Source organism: Choloepus didactylus, chromosome Y, assembly GCF_015220235.1.
Source record: "Choloepus didactylus isolate mChoDid1 chromosome Y, mChoDid1.pri, whole genome shotgun sequence".
Taxonomy (NCBI): Eukaryota; Metazoa; Chordata; class Mammalia; order Pilosa; family Megalonychidae; genus Choloepus; species Choloepus didactylus.
In genome coordinates, this window is record NC_051335.1 from 29,232,759 (window position 1) to 29,247,598 (window position 14,840).

The 14,840-nt window shown below is 33.7% G+C and overlaps 1 protein-coding gene across 1 annotated transcript in view; it reads left to right on the forward strand.

Moving 5' to 3' along the window:
* THOC2 (THO complex 2) overlaps positions 1-14,501 on the forward strand; it is a 175,998-nt gene extending 161,497 nt beyond the window's left edge. Inside the window, exons 24-37 of the mRNA XM_037822774.1 lie at positions 522-663; positions 1,111-1,268; positions 2,133-2,261; positions 2,626-2,757; positions 2,848-3,032; positions 3,540-3,718; positions 3,955-4,057; positions 4,502-4,926; positions 5,027-5,085; positions 6,560-6,595; positions 11,480-11,617; positions 11,958-12,027; positions 12,110-12,267; positions 14,098-14,501. Of these exons, the coding sequence (XP_037678702.1) occupies positions 522-663; positions 1,111-1,268; positions 2,133-2,261; positions 2,626-2,757; positions 2,848-3,032; positions 3,540-3,718; positions 3,955-4,057; positions 4,502-4,926; positions 5,027-5,085; positions 6,560-6,595; positions 11,480-11,617; positions 11,958-12,027; positions 12,110-12,267; positions 14,098-14,259 (2,076 nt within the window). The 3' untranslated portion in view covers positions 14,260-14,501. The remainder of the gene's footprint in view (positions 1-521; positions 664-1,110; positions 1,269-2,132; positions 2,262-2,625; positions 2,758-2,847; positions 3,033-3,539; positions 3,719-3,954; positions 4,058-4,501; positions 4,927-5,026; positions 5,086-6,559; positions 6,596-11,479; positions 11,618-11,957; positions 12,028-12,109; positions 12,268-14,097) is intronic.
* Positions 14,502-14,840: the final 339 nt, after the last annotated feature.

The window sequence follows — 14,840 nt, forward strand, 5'->3', positions numbered from 1 at the left end:
AGCCAGGTAGAAAAGTAGACTTGATATAATTAATGGCTTTTTTTTTTTTTTAGATTTCTGAACAGGGGAGTGGTAATGATAAAATGGTACTTTAAGAAGTCTACTCATGGCAGCAGTATGAAGGATGCATTTTATAGGAGGAGGGACTAGCGATAGGCTAGAGACCAGCTAGGTGGCTTTTGGGGTGAATTTTTAGTGTGAGGTAATGAGAGCACAGACTATGGTGGAGGTATTAAAAATGCACAATTGTTATAGGAAAGGGAAAAAAAATCAAAGATGATTCCATGATTAAGATTAATCATAGTGTTGGGGAGGTATCCTGTTTTTGATGAAGACTGGGTGTCTTTTTTTTGGATGTGTTGCATGGAAGTAAAGCCAGCACATCCCAGTAGACCTCTGCATCCATGTTGAAGAAATTATAAAGTATCAACATTTATTTCCCTTTATATTTTTTAATTTTTTTAAAAAGGGGGAGGTAATGCGCATATAGTTAGAATAAGTATCTAATTTATACTTCATAGCCTCCAAATAAAAAGAAAAAAGAGAAGGAGCACTGTACTGCCCTTCAGGACAAGCTTCTTGAAGAAGAAAAGAAACAGATGGAACATGTACAGCGAGTTCTACAGATACTGAAACTGGAAAAGGACAACTGGCTTTTAGCAAGTAGGTTTTTGGAATTGCTACATTTCTGCTGCTACCAAATTATAAAAAAAAAACTTTGTATCGTTTTGGAGGGGTTGAAGTATAATCTGTTTGTATTTCAACTCAGTGTTCACTATTCCATTCTTTGGTTATTCACTAATGTGGAATCAAGTTCACATGTTTACTAAAGGAACTGATTGGTGAAGTTATTAACTCAAAACTACACTATTGGCACCTTCTCGGTCAAGTCTTCTGTATAAAATCATATTTGTGGAGAAATTATACATAGAAAAATGACCACAGAGTAAAAATGAAAGTCTTATCCCAGACATGACCTTCTGGTTTCAAACTATAGTTTATGGTTTTATAACATTCTCTACACTAAAGTTAATATGTTGTCGTGTTTAGTGGCCTTGAGGCACTTGAGGAAGAAGTTTACCACTTAATATAGTCTTCCCTTACTTTTAGGATCTACCAAAAATGAGACCATCACAAAATTTCTACAGCTGTGTATATTTCCTCGATGTATTTTTTCGGCAATTGATGCTGTTTACTGTGCTCGTTTTGTTGAATTGGTACATCAACAGAAAACTCCAAATTTTTCAACACTTCTTTGCTATGATCGAGTAAGTTCTTTTTATTGCAACCTTTAAAAAACAAATCTCATGCCAAAATAGCTAAACATTATAATCTCTAAGGGTACTACTATGTATATGGTTAAAAGCATGAACTCAGGCCAAGGGCCTGAACTTGAATCCTTGCTCTACTGCTTTCTAGCTGTATGATGATCTCTGGCAAGTTATTTAACCTCTCTGTGCCTCAGTCTTCTTAGGTACAATGGGATAATAGTCCCTGCTTCATAAGATTGTTGTGAGGATTAAATGAGTCACTACACATGAAAGCACTTTGAAAAGTGCCTGGAACATAATAAGCCCTCTAAGTTAAGCTATAAACTCAACATTTGGGTTTATATGTTGTGTCATAATAGGTAGAACTTTCTTCTCCATTCTTAACTCCTTTCCCTCAAAAAATGCAAGAAGCTTGTACTTTCATACGTAGAAGTAAGGAAGCTATTCATTATGGTCACATTAGCAGATTTTGCATCTGTTTTTTTTTTAAGTTACTGCATTTTATGTTTTAAAAAATGTAATGTCATGTTCCAGCATTTCAGCTGCCTATTTCTAGATTCTGTCAGTCTCACTTCTGCTTCCTGTACCTCTAACCTCAGTAATATCTGTGGCTAAGTCTTTGCTGAAGGAGTTATGGCATTAGATAATGGAAATGATAGTTTTGGGGGGTTGCTTTATGAATATGCTATTTACTTTCAAAAGCTGTAATCCCCAAATATCTCTACAAGTGTGAATATAAAAGGAGAAAATTAATTTGTACTAAATTTATCTGTTTATTATGATTTGCTATAATATATTATTTTATTTTTTAAATAATTTTGGCCTTGATTTGCTTTATTTTTCAATCATTTTTTCCTGTAGGTTTTCTCTGACATAATTTACACAGTCGCAAGCTGTACTGAAAATGAAGCTAGTCGGTATGGGAGATTTCTTTGCTGCATGTTAGAGACTGTGACCAGGTGGCACAGTGATAGAGCCACATATGAAAAGGTATGACTAACAAATGTCCTTCTATCTATTTATTATATAATAACCACTTACAGTATTCTCTAGGTTATTCAGTTTTAAAAGAGGAGCTGAGTTTAAGATTCAGTTATGAAAGTGTTTAAACACAATTCATTCACTATTAAAAACTGCTGTGCTTTTTGTTTTAACCTTGTCTGAAACTGACATTCCAAATTGATATTATTGGATAAGCTGAACCTTTATGTGACAACTACCTAACATCCAGATACACATCATGTTTTCATTTGAAACCATTAGTGTAGTCTACTTAAGTTTCAGCTTTTGCTATTTTGGGTGGGGAGGGGACCAAAATTTTCTTTTGAAGGGACAAACTGTTTTACTTTTGCAGGAATGTGGAAACTATCCAGGATTCCTTACCATATTACGGGCAACTGGATTTGATGGTGGAAATAAAGCTGATCAGTTAGACTATGAAAATTTTCGACATGTTGTACATAAGTGGCATTACAAACTAACAAAGGTAAAATAAAAAGAATTGAGTTGATGTAGGATTTTTTTTTCCTCTGTATTTATACTATTATAATAATGGATCTTAAAATTTTTGTTGTAGGCATCAGTACATTGCCTTGAAACAGGCGAATATACTCACATCAGAAATATGTTGATTGTGCTAACAAAAATACTCCCTTGGTACCCAAAAGTTTTGAATCTGGGTCAGGCTTTAGAAAGAAGACTGCATAAAATCTGCCAAGAAGAAAAAGAGAAGAGGCCTGATCTATATGCGTTGGCTATGGGGTAACACAATCTTTCTTTAATGTGATTTATAAGATTAGATGACAAAAGGCGTCTGAAGACTTTAAAATGTTTTACAGTGTTGAAGTTTATCTTCTGTTTTACTTTAGGAGATTATGGGAGATAATGCGATCATGTTCCCACAGGCTGGTGAGAGTTATCACTTCTGATTATCAAATTCCAGTCTATACTGGATGATAGTTTCAAAACTCATATTATAATATGTCTTGGTTGGGAGGAAACCTAATTTTACCATCAGTTGAGTTATCAGGTCTTTAATAGCAAAAAAGAAAAAAGTCAGCTTAGTTTAAGTATTAGTTTATATTGAAATTTTTATTAAAGAAGGTACCTAGGGCTCTCTATAAAGACTTTGAAGAACTTACTGAAAAACTTTTTTTTTCTCTAGAACCAAGTAGCGTTGTGAATAACTTGCTAATTTTATTCTTTTAAATTCCATGTTTGTACTTTTGATTTGTGTTTGTATATTTAAACACTTTGTGCGACTTTCAGCTACTCTGGGCAGTTGAAAAGTAGAAAGCCATACATGATCCCTGAAAATGAGTTTCATAACAAAGACCCCCCTCCGAGGAATGCAGTTGCCAGTGTACAAAATGGGCCTGGTGGTGGGCCGCCTTCATCATCAGTAGGAAGTGCATCTAAATCGGATGAAAGCAGTACTGAGGAGACTGGTATGCTAATTTGTAGAAACTTATAAGTAATACATTTTGCTTCAAAAAACTGAAATATTTTGTATCATGACAAGTAAAATACTAGTGTTTTTTTTTAATTCTGTAGGTAAGAGTATGTAACTGTTGAAGTAATCAGCCTATTGTTTCTTTCTAATTAATCTCTAATCATTTTGCTGTGAAATTGTATTTTATTTATATTTAACGGCCTGTCAAATAAAACCTTACCTTTATTTCAGATAAATCAAGGGAGAGATCTCAGTGTGGTGTGAAAGCAGTTAATAAAGCTTCTAATGCCACACTGAAAGGGAATTCAAGCAATGGAAATAGTGGCTCTAACAGGTGGGAACACTGTACTATATATCAAAATCCTAAATTCGTATATGATTAATTTCATTAGCCACGAGTGGAAAGGGGTGGTAGTTGAGTCATATAAAAGTCATTTATGTTGGACTTTGAAATTTTGTATGTACCCCAATTTTGGTGATGTATTTAACATCCTAATTAAATGGTTGTTTGGTAGGATATGTTTTTGGTTGTTACCTCATTATCCTTAAACGTTATGAATGTATGTCATTCTTTGAAATCTGTTATTTATGAATTTGTTTTTTTACTTACTGGATAAAGAAGAACTTCGTTTTTACTTGTCTTAGTTTCCTTTAGTTTTCAAAGGGCTACCCTTAGCTCTAGGATTTTTTAAGTCTGTAAGAAATCCTTTATGATTTAAACATGGAATCTATTTTATGATCATTTGTCTTAAAATCTCATGTTTTTCTTCTCAAGCAGCAAAGCTGTTAAAGAAAATGACAAAGAAAAAGAGAAAGAAAAAGAGAAAAAAGACAAGACTCCAGCTACTACTCCAGAGGCCAGGGTACTTGGTAAAGATGGCAAAGAAAAACCAAAGGAAGAGAGGCCAAATAAAGATGAAAAAGCAAGAGAGACCAAGGAAAGAACACCTAAGTCTGACAAAGAGAAAGAAAAATTCAAGAAGGAAGAAAAAGCTAAAGATGAAAAATTCAAGACCGCTGCTGTTCCCAATGTAGAATCAAAATCAACTCAAGAAAAGGAAAGAGAGAAGGAACCATCCAGAGAAAGAGATATAGCAAAGGATATGAAATCCAAGGAAAATGTTAAAGGAGGAGGAAAAACAGCAGTTTCTGGGTCCTTGAAGTCACCTGTTCCCCGATCAGATATTGCAGAGCCTGAAAGGGGCAAGTTTACCTTTCTTTATATATATTTACCTTTGAGTGTTTTGAAAAAGTGGGAGGTACAATTATTCCTTATTCTGACTATTTCTTTTTGTTCTAACAGAACAAAAACGCCGCAAAATTGATACTCACCCTTCTCCATCACATTCCTCAACAGTAAAGGTTAGTATAGCCTGAGGAAGGCAGCGTCCATGTTAGGCTCATCTGTTTGGAATACCAGTGTCCTGACTTCCTTCAAGTCTTGTGCCAAGTATTCACTGGAGCCACTGGAGGTTTCATATTGCATTAGAAAATGAATTTTTTCTATATTGGTGGACCGATATTTTTCCTATTGAGTATTTTTATTATTTAAAAATAATAAAACTTCAAGGACCTAGCACTAATTTTGTGTAAATAGTGTTTCAAGTGCAAGAGAAATTTTACCCAGAAGTGCCTCACTGCTTTAAGCAGTCTTTTTTGGAGTACAATGGTAGCTACAAGCAAATGAATCTTTTCAGCAGAATGAAGCCTATTTTTCCACATAAATATTGAAGAATATATAGCACTGAAGACTTCCTGGATGATACAGGATAACAAGATACCTCTGAATTCATCAGGCTTCTTGATGAGCATCATACCGATGTGTGCCTTCTAAGAAGGAATCTTGAAAGGAGTTCCATTTTAAAGTCTCCTTGGTGATCAGTTCTCCTGTAGTTGTGTATATTCAGTGAGCATGCAGCTTCTGTTGTATCTTCCCTTGGAGGTTTGTTTATACCCATTGGGTTCCCAACAATTTGAACCTTGCATTACGATAAGAGCAGATGTGGCATCCAGTCCTACCACCCAGCAAAGAGAAACCCCAAGCATTCAACTGCAGCACAAAATCGTGTGTGTAGCCATTCCTTGCTCCATATTTAATTTTAATTCTAAAGTCATCTAATTTCATGGAATCTATGAAATTACAGTACATTGAACTTTTAAAACTGTAAGTTACTAATTCTTCAAGAGCACTGTGGTGGAATACCGTAACTGATTTCTTTTTCTTTCTTTTATTTAAATACCTTTTTTCATATGGGAGGTGTGAGATTCGCCATCACAGGCACTTTGCAAAAATTGTAATTACTTTTTTATAGAATATTTTGTTTTCTTGTTATATAATGCCACTAAGTTTGCTAGCTAGGATAAAATATGTGTATATTTGCATTAGGGTCACAAGTAAAGTAAAATTTGAAACCTCCCAATTAAGGAAAAACTGAAAATATAAAACAATGTTGTTCTTCCACAGTGACCTCCACTATTTTAACCTTTTTGTGGAGAAAAAAATATTTTGCTTTCTTATGCCTCTTAACATTGCCTCTAGCTTAAGTACAGAGCTATGAAAAATATGGCATTGACTTATATTTTTTAATTTCTGAGCGAAGTTAAGATTTTCGTTTGTTATATTGAGTATGTACAGTTTAGTTTTTTTAGCATTACAATCCCATTATGTGGATTTGCTTTTGTTTTTATTGTTGATATTCATATGATAATGACATCATGAGATTTATCCTCACAAGAAGTAGCTGGTTTATTTCCAGGTTACAGCCATACTTCCCAAAGTTCCTCTGGGTTCTGAGAACTGTGCCACTCACCTGTCATCTCCATTCATTTTCTACAGGACAGTCTCATCGAACTCAAGGAGTCTTCAACAAAGGTTTGAGTCTTTTAAAATCATCATGCCTAAGTGAACCAAAAAATCCTTTATGTCTTTTATTTAGTAGATACCCTAATCTCAGTAAATTTAGTAAGCTAGGATGTGGGGAAAAGTATTCTGCTTACTTAGAATAACCTTTTAAAATACCTATCACAAACTGAAACAATGGATGGCAATGGTTCTTTTTAATGAGATTGTTATAAAATGTGTGTAATGTGGCAACATTTCTATAATTTCTTTGAGCTTGCTGTGTTATGCAGTCTCCTTTTATGCTTCAAAATATGGCTATAAGTTAAAGGTTTGGGGAAGGAGGTGTTGGTTTGTTTTGGGGAGCTTGCTTATTTAATTTCTCAAAATAAATCTGCCAGGCTATTTTCTGATTGCTTTTTTTTTTAATAACTCAAAAGACCAAATGGTAAATTGTATGCTTTCACATACCTGTTCTAAAAACCAAGCCCATCTCAGTCCATAAAAGTTTTTGGTAATTGTATCATTATATCAGGAAATATAATTAATGTAAAATAATTACTGCCCTGGAAAGAAATACTCAACTTGGTGGTTGTCTTCACATGTCAGTATGAATTCCTATTAGTCTACTTTCCTGAATATTTGGCTACTAAAAGTAATGTGCTGTTTGTATATTTTATTACAGATATCATTTCAGTATTGTAGTTGAATTGTACGTTGTTCATATTATTTTGTTATTCTTGATATAAAATTTGTGCCCTCTTTACTTTGATTTTATACTTTTCTGCTTTGCCTCCTCTTATATCTGGTGGACCAAAATAAAATAAAATTTTGAAACACTGCCAGTTGGCATCACTAACTGCTTTTAGATCTATAGCTTTATAATGGAATGTCTGTGGATATTGGGCAAATAAGCACTCATTTTTAACAGTTTAGATTAGCCAGTGTTCTGTAACCTAAATTTGTAGCATCGTTTTAAAAAAGTACTATATTGATCCACAAAAGTTATCAGTTGTCCTGTGAGCACTTTCTTTTAAAGGAAAACTTTTTATTGGCTAAATTAAATCTACATTGCAATATAGTAGGTTTTCATAACCAGTTTGGGATTGTGTATGACAGTCATAACCTTCAGTGGCTTGTATGTACTAGTTTAAATTCATGGGTTAACACTGTTAACTTGTGAGTATTTTATTTCCTGAGACATACTTTGAAGCAGTTTGAAACCTGCTGTTAAAGTTAACTGGAATTTCCAGTCAATTGTGCAGATCATGATACCTCACTGTTGTGAAAGATTTTTGAAAATAGAGCATGTGAAATTAAAAAAATATGTATTATTTCACTTGGTGCTCATAGCAACACTGTGAGATATATAGGGCAGTTGGTCCCTTCAACAAGCAATGGACTAAAAAAGTCCTCGAGACTTTCCCAGTGACGTACAGTTAGTTACTAAAGCTGGGACTAAAATTAGTTTCTCTTAGCACACATTTCAGCATTACTTGTGAGGGTTCCTTCCTCTTTTTGTTTGTCTTATTTTTAAAATTATAGTGATTCAAGTCAACCTCCTGACCCCCTTTTAAACAAAAATGGTGATTTTCTGGGAATTTAAAAATACTTAATAGATTTGTTGTACATCTAACCAGAAAGTTTTGGAAATGGCGTATGAATGAATACATTTCTTATAAGTATGTGACTCAGCAATTTTCAGTTTCTTAGTGCTTAACATGGTGCCTGGTAATATAGCTAGGTGTTCAATAAATATTTGAAATTTGGACTTTGGTACAGCATCCAAAGTGTTTGCATACTAGCTGACATTGCATTTTTATGTGTCTGAGAAAGTTTAATAGCATGTGAATGTCTTTTGGCTTGTATGAAAATTCTTTTACTAGACTTTGATCTCTAAAATCGATTATCTATAACCTCAGTGTTTCTGAGGTAGCTTTTACTTTCTAGAAGGTTAGAAGATATGTAACTATTTTTCATGTTATCTTGTCATTTGTACATATAAAATTCTTTCCCTGCTTTAGTTTGACTTTTTAGTTATATTTTGTTCCTGGGCTTTCGCTTTTATTAAATTATTTAGTACTTTCACACTCTCTATGGGATAAAATAATACATGAAATCAGCTTTCAAAGTAGGATTAAAGGAGGGAAATTCTAGCTTAGTATCCAAATCTTTTCTGTCAGTTCACCTTCCACCCACAATTTCCAAATGACGTATTTCTAGTTTTGGTAAGTTGTGTTTTGACCTAGCAATCCTAACAACTACATTTGATGAGGAAAGTATTAAAAGCCTGCTCCTTTAACCAAGCATCTCTGTAATTTAGGAGGGTGGCAGTAAAAACCTCATAACAATTTAGATTTTAATCCTATTCAGTAATTTAAAATAAGGATTTCCAATGAAACCTAAGGCTAAAAGTGAGGCTTCTTTTATACATTATAGCCCAAAAAAGTCAGTGTAGCAGTGTTCTCGTAAATAGAGTTTGGAAATTGGCCAAATTCTTCTTTGGACCTTAAAAATCCCAATGTTAGGAATAAAAGTAAATCAAGAATTAAATCCAGTGGTGCTACATATAGATGAATTTAATGAATCATTCATTTGGTAAACATGTATTGAGTACACTTTATACAAGACACTGGGAAGGGTATAAAAGTAGAAAAGACAACGTAGCTCCCCTACCATATTGGAAGCTATGTTATGGGTAAAAATAAAGGACATTAAATTAATAAGGAGTACCTGCCCCCAAAAAAGTTCAAAAAAAAGGGGGTAAATATAAAATAATACAAAAGGCCACAGGAAAGGGAGTTAGAGAGTTGAGGGAGGATTCTAGTACTGATGGCTATCTTCAAAGTCTAAGTAGGATTTAACGAGATTAGCATAAATGTGAGTGACCATTTTAGGTGAAGTGGACTGGTGGAAAGGAACCGGTGTTAGGGAGTAGTGATGGCCATGGTGCAGAGTGCATCGGGTTGCTGTGTAGTCGAATATAGTTGTGCAAAGATCATAGAAAGCTTGGGATGCTCAAGCTGCTAAGGAATATGCATTTTATTCAGTAGGCAATGAAAGACTATGTTTTTGTGGAAAAGAGTATTGGGATCAGAGGTAGAAAGTAGGAATAGAATTGGGGACATTTCTAAATTAAAAATTTCTGATTGTGTATCAGTTGAGCTATTTGACTCTTTATGACAGGAATGAAATATTTGGACATTGATGCCAGAAGTTCTAGAAAAAATATCTCAATTTTTTTTGCAATACAGAATTTAAGTTAAGCACAGTTAAAAACAACTTTATTATGGAGGTGTTGTATGTGTGCTTGTGTTTATTTGTAACCACAAACCCTTTTTCTTTTATTGGGAGTGATTAAGCAGTACTTCCCATAGGCAAATCATCTTTGAGTATTTCAGTAATACATTATTTCCTTTGTTTTATCAGTTTCATAAGCATTATTATTACCCTAAGATATGAATAAACCTCACAATTAGAAAATATTTAAGTGTCATTTAAGGCATTATACCTGGCAAGAGTACCTTTTGGACAAGTACTTTCATGACTGTTTTCTCATTCTCTTGCTCTTTGTGATTAATAAACATTTTGTCTATTTCAGTTGATCAACTTTTAAACATTGAAATTTTAAAGAATCTACTTCTGCATTGTTATGGTAGTATTTCTAAACCAACTGAATTGAAAATGTTTGGTGGTGTTAAAAAATAAGTATTTCTTAATTCTCAAACTGATGATCTTTTTTTCATGTATTCTTTTGAATACCAAATGATTTCTTCATGTACAAATGTTTGGCTTTTGACTCACTATTCTTTTCATTCCCAAGGTATATCTAGAATTGTGTAGTTATGTAATTGAGTTATATTCAGGATATCTGCCTAATACTTTACTTGTCTTAAACTAACCATAACCTTGTGGCACAGTTATTACTGAAAAGGTTAGGTATATGACCTACCTAATTACTTCCTCACTATTTTCTTTTATAATGGGTTTCCAGGTTTACAACTTACATAAATAGGGTCACCTCTTAATTTTATGGAGTTAGAATATCCAGGCTCCTTCATTTTTCACTGGTTGGTTTTTTTTGTTTTGTTTGTGTTTTTGTTTTTTTGTTTGTTTGTTTCTTTGTTTTTTTGTTGGTTTTTTTTTTCTTTTTTTGCCTATGGGCCTTTTGGCAGAGAAAGAACAGGTAAAGGAGAACAGTAGCCTTACCATTTTCAGTCTTTGTTTTGTTTCATCCTCCACAGCTGACTTAGATGGTTTTCTGAGCTATTTAAAAAGAGTAAGACAAATCTCAGCCAATTGGGACTATTTGATAGAAATTGGAGTGCTTTCAGAAGTAGAGAATATGCCACCTTTACATTTGTAAAAATAATTTAGAGAAATCTATGCATGGTTTAACTGAGGTTTAAACTGTGCATGGTTTACACTGAGGCAGATAACATTACTAAAGTCATGGCTAGGTCCTGTTTTATACTTTTGCTCACTGTCGTCGGTGGTTGCTTATCAATGGATGGCAGAACTGTTTAAATTTTCCATGATTGTGTGGAAGTTTATACCTTTTTTTTACAGTAGAGAAAATTCTGTCACTATTTTTTACCTACACAGTCTTATAATGAAGGTTATAGGTTTTTACAGTAGAGCTATAAGGAGAATTCTAGCCTGTGAATTTACTGAGTCTCAGTTGAAGCAATCATGAACTGATTGAGTTTAAATGATACTTTTTTATGAAGACAAAGAATTGAAGCTTTTTTATAATTTGTGTCATAGCCTTTTCTTTTACTTCTTGTAATCCAGATAGCTGACCAGTTTTGACTTTGGGTCTAAGCGCCAGTTGTCTTTCATTAAGTAAACAAGCAAACAATCAATGTCAGTTCTGGAAAACTAATAATCTTTAGTAATATTGCCTTAATTTAACAGCTCTACATTAATCATACTCCTCCACCACTGTCCAAGAGTAAGGAGAGAGAAATGGACAAGAAAGATTTGGACAAGTCGAGGGAAAGATCAAGAGAGAGAGGAAAAAAAGATGAAAAGGACAGGAAAGAGCGGAAAAGGGTTTGTAATTTTTAAAAAACTAGTTTGGAAAGCTCATTATCATATACAGTAGCATGTTGTTGCCTTTAATTTTTAATACAATTTTTTCCATAGCAGTCTGTTATTTACTGTTTTAACTGGTATTTTAGCCCTAAAGTGTGTTGGCATCTTCTACAATAACAATCTTCAGCTTAGTAATATCTACCAGTTCTGCTTGTCTTTCATGACATTGTACCAAGTATGTGAAACTACTGCAAATATTTTCCAGTGCTAGTTAGCTGTGCCCTTCTTGTATAAAGTTAATACTTTAAAGCAAAAATATAAACCCTTGATCAATGTAGTTCACAATTCTTGGTTCTAGGATCATTCAAACAATGACCGTGAAGTGCCACTGGACTTAACCAAGAGGCGTAAAGAGGAAAATGGAACAAGTAGGTCGATTTATTAATACCTTTGAAGCAGTCATCAAACTGAATTGGTAAAGGTTTTCATGATTCTCTTTTGTAATTTTAGTGGGGGTTTCAAAACACAAAAGTGAAAGTCCATGTGAGTCTCCTTATGCAAATGAGAAAGACAAGGAAAAAAATAAGTCAAAATCTTCAGGCAAAGAAAAAGGCGGCAATTCTTTTAAATCTGAAAAGAAGGATAAAATCTCATCCGGTGGCAAAAAGGTAAATTAGGAAAATAGAGGAGTAGTGGTACTTTTTAAAAAATCAACACTTTGAAAATTTAGCAGATCTTCAGTTTTTTCTTAGACAGATAACCTTTTGCTAATTATTCAGGGGTGGGAAGAGGAGGCATTAAGGGAAGCAGGTTATCTGTTTGGGGATCTAAACCAGTTCAGTCCCAAATTACTGGGAGGTAGAGTTAGTCTACCTTTGAAATCCCTTTCTTCTCCTTTCTACTCCTGCCTACTTCCATTCATTGAGTTTTGGCCTTTTGTAGTTTTTATTTTCCTCCACCCACAATTCTTTGCTTTGTTTTCTCTTCACCCATGAGATCAAAATGTGGCCACATGTATTTTTAGCCATCACAGTGTAATAAAGTCTCCATTATTTGTGATTTAAAACATGTTTTATAACATTTCTCTTAAAAAACTAATGTGTTTTTAACTTGTATTTGATTTTAAAATTAAGTGTAGGGTGCATTCTCTTAGATACTAAGGGTATTTTATATGTCACTTGGATGATATTCAAAGTAAATCACATGCGTCTGCCAAAAAGTAATCAAGTTATTATTAAAGTGTAAATGTGTAGTATTTATAAAGCATTGTAATACACATTTGTAGTTTTAGAAAATCATAAGGTGAAAGTTTTAAAACTTCTATAAGAGGCTGATCTTTTTTAATACAGTTTTTAAATTGAGGTAAAAGTAATATAAAGTTAATCCTTTTAAAGTGTATAATTTGGTGACATTTAGTACATTCACAGTGTTGTGCAACCATCACTTCTGTCTAGTTCTAAAACATTTCTTCACCCCAAAGGGAAACCTTGTACTCATTAAACTATCATTCCCTGTTCTTCCCTTCCCCTAGCACCTGGAAACCACCAAGCTGCTGTCTATCTCTGTATATTTAGCTATTCTGGACATTTCATATAAATGGACTCATGCAATATGTAGCCTTTTGTGTCTGATTCTTTCACTTAGCATAATGTTTTCCAGATTCAACCATGTTATAGCATGTGTTAGTACTTCATTCATTTTTATGGCTGAAAAATATTCCATTGTACGACATACCAAACTTTTTCTATCCATTCATCTGTTGATGGACATTTTGAGTTGTTTCTACCTTTTGACTAATTGTGAATAATCCTGCTTTGAATATTCATGTACAACTGTCAGTTCAAGTCCTGTTTTCAGTTCTTTGGGGTATATACCTAGGTGTGGAATTACTGGGCCATATTGTAATTCTGTTTAACTTTTGAAGAACTGCCAAAGTGTTTTCCACAGTGGCTGTACCATTGTACATTCTCACTAGCAATGTACAAGAGTTCCAGTTTCTCCACATCCTTGTCAACACTTATTATTTTCTGTTTTTTTTTGGGATTATAGCCATCCTAGAGGTGTGAAGTAGCATCTCCTTGTGGTTTTGATTTGCGTATGACTAATGATGTTGAGCATCTTTTCATGTGCTTGTTGGTCATTTGTATATTTTCTTGAGAGAGAAATTTTTTTCAAGTCCTTTGTCCATTTATTAATTGGATTGTTTGTCTTTGAGTTGTAAGAGTTCTTTATATATTCTGGGTACTAGACGCTTATCAGGTATGTGATTTGTAGATTCTGTAGACTGTCTTTTCACTTTCTTATGATAGTGTCCTTGCATGAAAGTTTTTACTTTTGATGAAATCCAGTTTATTTATTTTTTCTTATGTAGCTTATGCTTTTGGTGCCATGGTAAATAAGTTTTATTTTTATTTCTGCTGGGTATTTAAATGGGTTTTTTTGAGCTGATTTTTGTAATTGGTTTTCCTTTTCCCTACTAATTTCTCCATTCCTTATAGGAATCCAGGCATGATAAAGAAAAAATAGAAAAGAAAGAGAAACGGGACAGTTCAGGAGGAAAGGACGAAAAGAAACAATATCCTTTTCATCTTAATGATGTTTTCAATCAATGTATGGCAAGCTTTGATACTAATAATGTATTAGAATGTACTCTAGTGTGAGTGTAAATGCTTAAGTGCTTATAAATGGTCCCTCCGGTTAACCCTCTAAAATGTACAAAGTCTAGAAGTAAGAGACCTGATGTTCTTGATTTTTTTTAACTTCTGTGGTGACCAGGGCTCTTTTATGCTACCAAGAGATTTCGAGTCTATCTGGCTGTATTATCACCCAGAGAAAAAAAGGAACAGAGAGTCCCTTGGGCTGGAGGTATGGGGCATAGAAGGGCAAAATGATGTTAGACAAGCAGAGCTGGTAAACTTTGAGGCTTCTTGGCTGGTTAGAACCAATTACACCTGAAAGCTGAAGGATTTACTAAAAGTTGAGATGCCGTTTTTTTTTTCAGTTGTTTTCCCTTAATTTGTCATCTACTCATAAGTCCTCGGACAAGCACAGATAATGACTTTCAATCAAGGTGAGTGTTCTCTCACCTCCTTTTCATTTAAAGATAGAAACATACAATGAGGTCTGAAAATGTTGAAGAAACTATATCCATTTTTGCAAGATACAGCTACTTGAAATTTTCATCTAAATATAATGACCAAGTCTTTGGGTATGGATGCAAAACAAGATTCACTTCAGTTAT